Below are 1,639 nucleotides of genomic sequence, written 5' to 3' on the forward strand. Positions count from 1 at the left end.
TACCTGTTGTAGTAATACCAGCAGCAGTAGTAGTAGTAGTACCTGTTGTAGTAATACCAGCAGCAGTAGTAGTAGTAGTACCTGTTGTAGTAATACCAGCAGCAGTAGTAGTAGTAGTACCTGTTGTAGTAATACCAGCAGCAGTAGTAGTAGTAGTACCTGTTGTAGTAATACCAGCAGCAGTAGTAGTAGTAGTACCTGTTGTAGTAATACCAGCAGCAGTAGTAGTAGTAGTACCTGTTGTAGTAATACCAGCAGCAGTAGTAGTAGTAGTACCTGTTGTAGTAATACCAGCAGCAGTAGCAGTAGCAGCAGTAGTAGTACCTGTTGTAGTAATACCAGCAGCAGTAGCAGTAGCAGTAGCAGCAGTAGTAGTACATGTTGTAGTAATACCAGCAGCAGTAGCAGTAGCAGTAGCAGCAGTAATAGTACCTGTTGTAGTAATACCAGCAGTAGCAGCAGTAGCAGTAGCAGCAGTAGTAGTAGTAGTACCTGTTGTAGTAATACCAGCAGTAGTAGTAGTAGTACCTGTTGTAGTAATACCAGCAGCAGTAGTAGTAGTAGTACCTGTTGTAGTAATACCAGCAGCAGTAGTAGTAGTAGTACCTGTTGTAGTAATACCAGCAGCAGTAGCAGTAGCAGTAGCAGCAGTAGTAGTACATGTTGTAGTAATACCAGCAGCAGTAGCAGTAGCAGTAGCAGCAGTAATAGTACCTGTTGTAGTAATACCAGCAGTAGCAGCAGTAGCAGTAGCAGCAGTAGTAGTAGTAGTACCTGTTGTAGTAATACCAGCAGTAGTAGTAGTAGTACCTGTTGTAGTAATACCAGCAGCAGTAGTAGTAGTAGTACCTGTTGTAGTAATACCAGCAGCAGTAGTAGTAGTAGTACCTGTTGTAGTAATACCAGCAGCAGTAGTAGTAGTAGTACCTGTTGTAGTAATACCAGCAGCAGTAGTAGTAGTAGTACCTGTTGTAGTAATACCAGCAGCAGTAGTAGTAGTAGTAAGAGTTAGTGTCTCACCTGAGCTGTCAGAGATGTAAACTGAGTGTAAACAGTTGATCGGCAGCAGAAACACAAAAATCAATAATCTATAGCCAAACGTTTCCATCCTGACAGAGAGAGAGAGACTGAGAGCTGCTGTGTGCAGACTGAACTCTAACACACTCTCCTCCTCCTCTCCCTCGTTATCTCCTCCCTCTGTCTCTCTCTCTCCTCCCCCTCACTGCTCTGCCTCTCTGTCAGCAGCAGGAATGCTGCAGTACTTATATCCCTACAGTACCTATAATACTGCAGTACTTATATCCCTACAGTACCTATAATACTGCAGTAGTTATATCCCTACAGTACCTATAATACTGCAGTAGTTATATCCCTACAGTACCTATAATACTGCAGTACTTATATCCCTACAGTACCTATAATACTGCAATACTTATATCCCTACAGTACCTATAATACTGCAGTAGTTATATCCCTACAGTAGTACTAATACTGCAGTAGTTATATCCCTACAGTAGTACTAATACTGCAGTAGTTATATCCCTACAGTACCTATAATACTGCAGTAGTTATATCCCTACAGTAGTACTAATACTGCAGTAGTTATATTCCTACAGTAGTACTAATACTGCAGTAGTTA

General features: G+C 41.5%; 1 protein-coding gene across 1 annotated transcript in view; it reads right to left on the reverse strand.

Moving 5' to 3' along the window:
• LOC123963350 (A disintegrin and metalloproteinase with thrombospondin motifs 2-like) overlaps positions 1-1,123 on the reverse strand; it is a 23,417-nt gene extending 22,294 nt beyond the window's left edge. The window contains exon 1 of the mRNA XM_046040147.1: positions 1,021-1,123. Coding sequence (XP_045896103.1) covers positions 1,021-1,108 — 88 coding nt within the window. The 5' untranslated portion in view covers positions 1,109-1,123. The remainder of the gene's footprint in view (positions 1-1,020) is intronic.
• Positions 1,124-1,639: the final 516 nt, after the last annotated feature.

This window comes from Micropterus dolomieu, linkage group LG23 (genome assembly GCF_021292245.1).
Source record: "Micropterus dolomieu isolate WLL.071019.BEF.003 ecotype Adirondacks linkage group LG23, ASM2129224v1, whole genome shotgun sequence".
Taxonomy (NCBI): Eukaryota; Metazoa; Chordata; class Actinopteri; order Centrarchiformes; family Centrarchidae; genus Micropterus; species Micropterus dolomieu.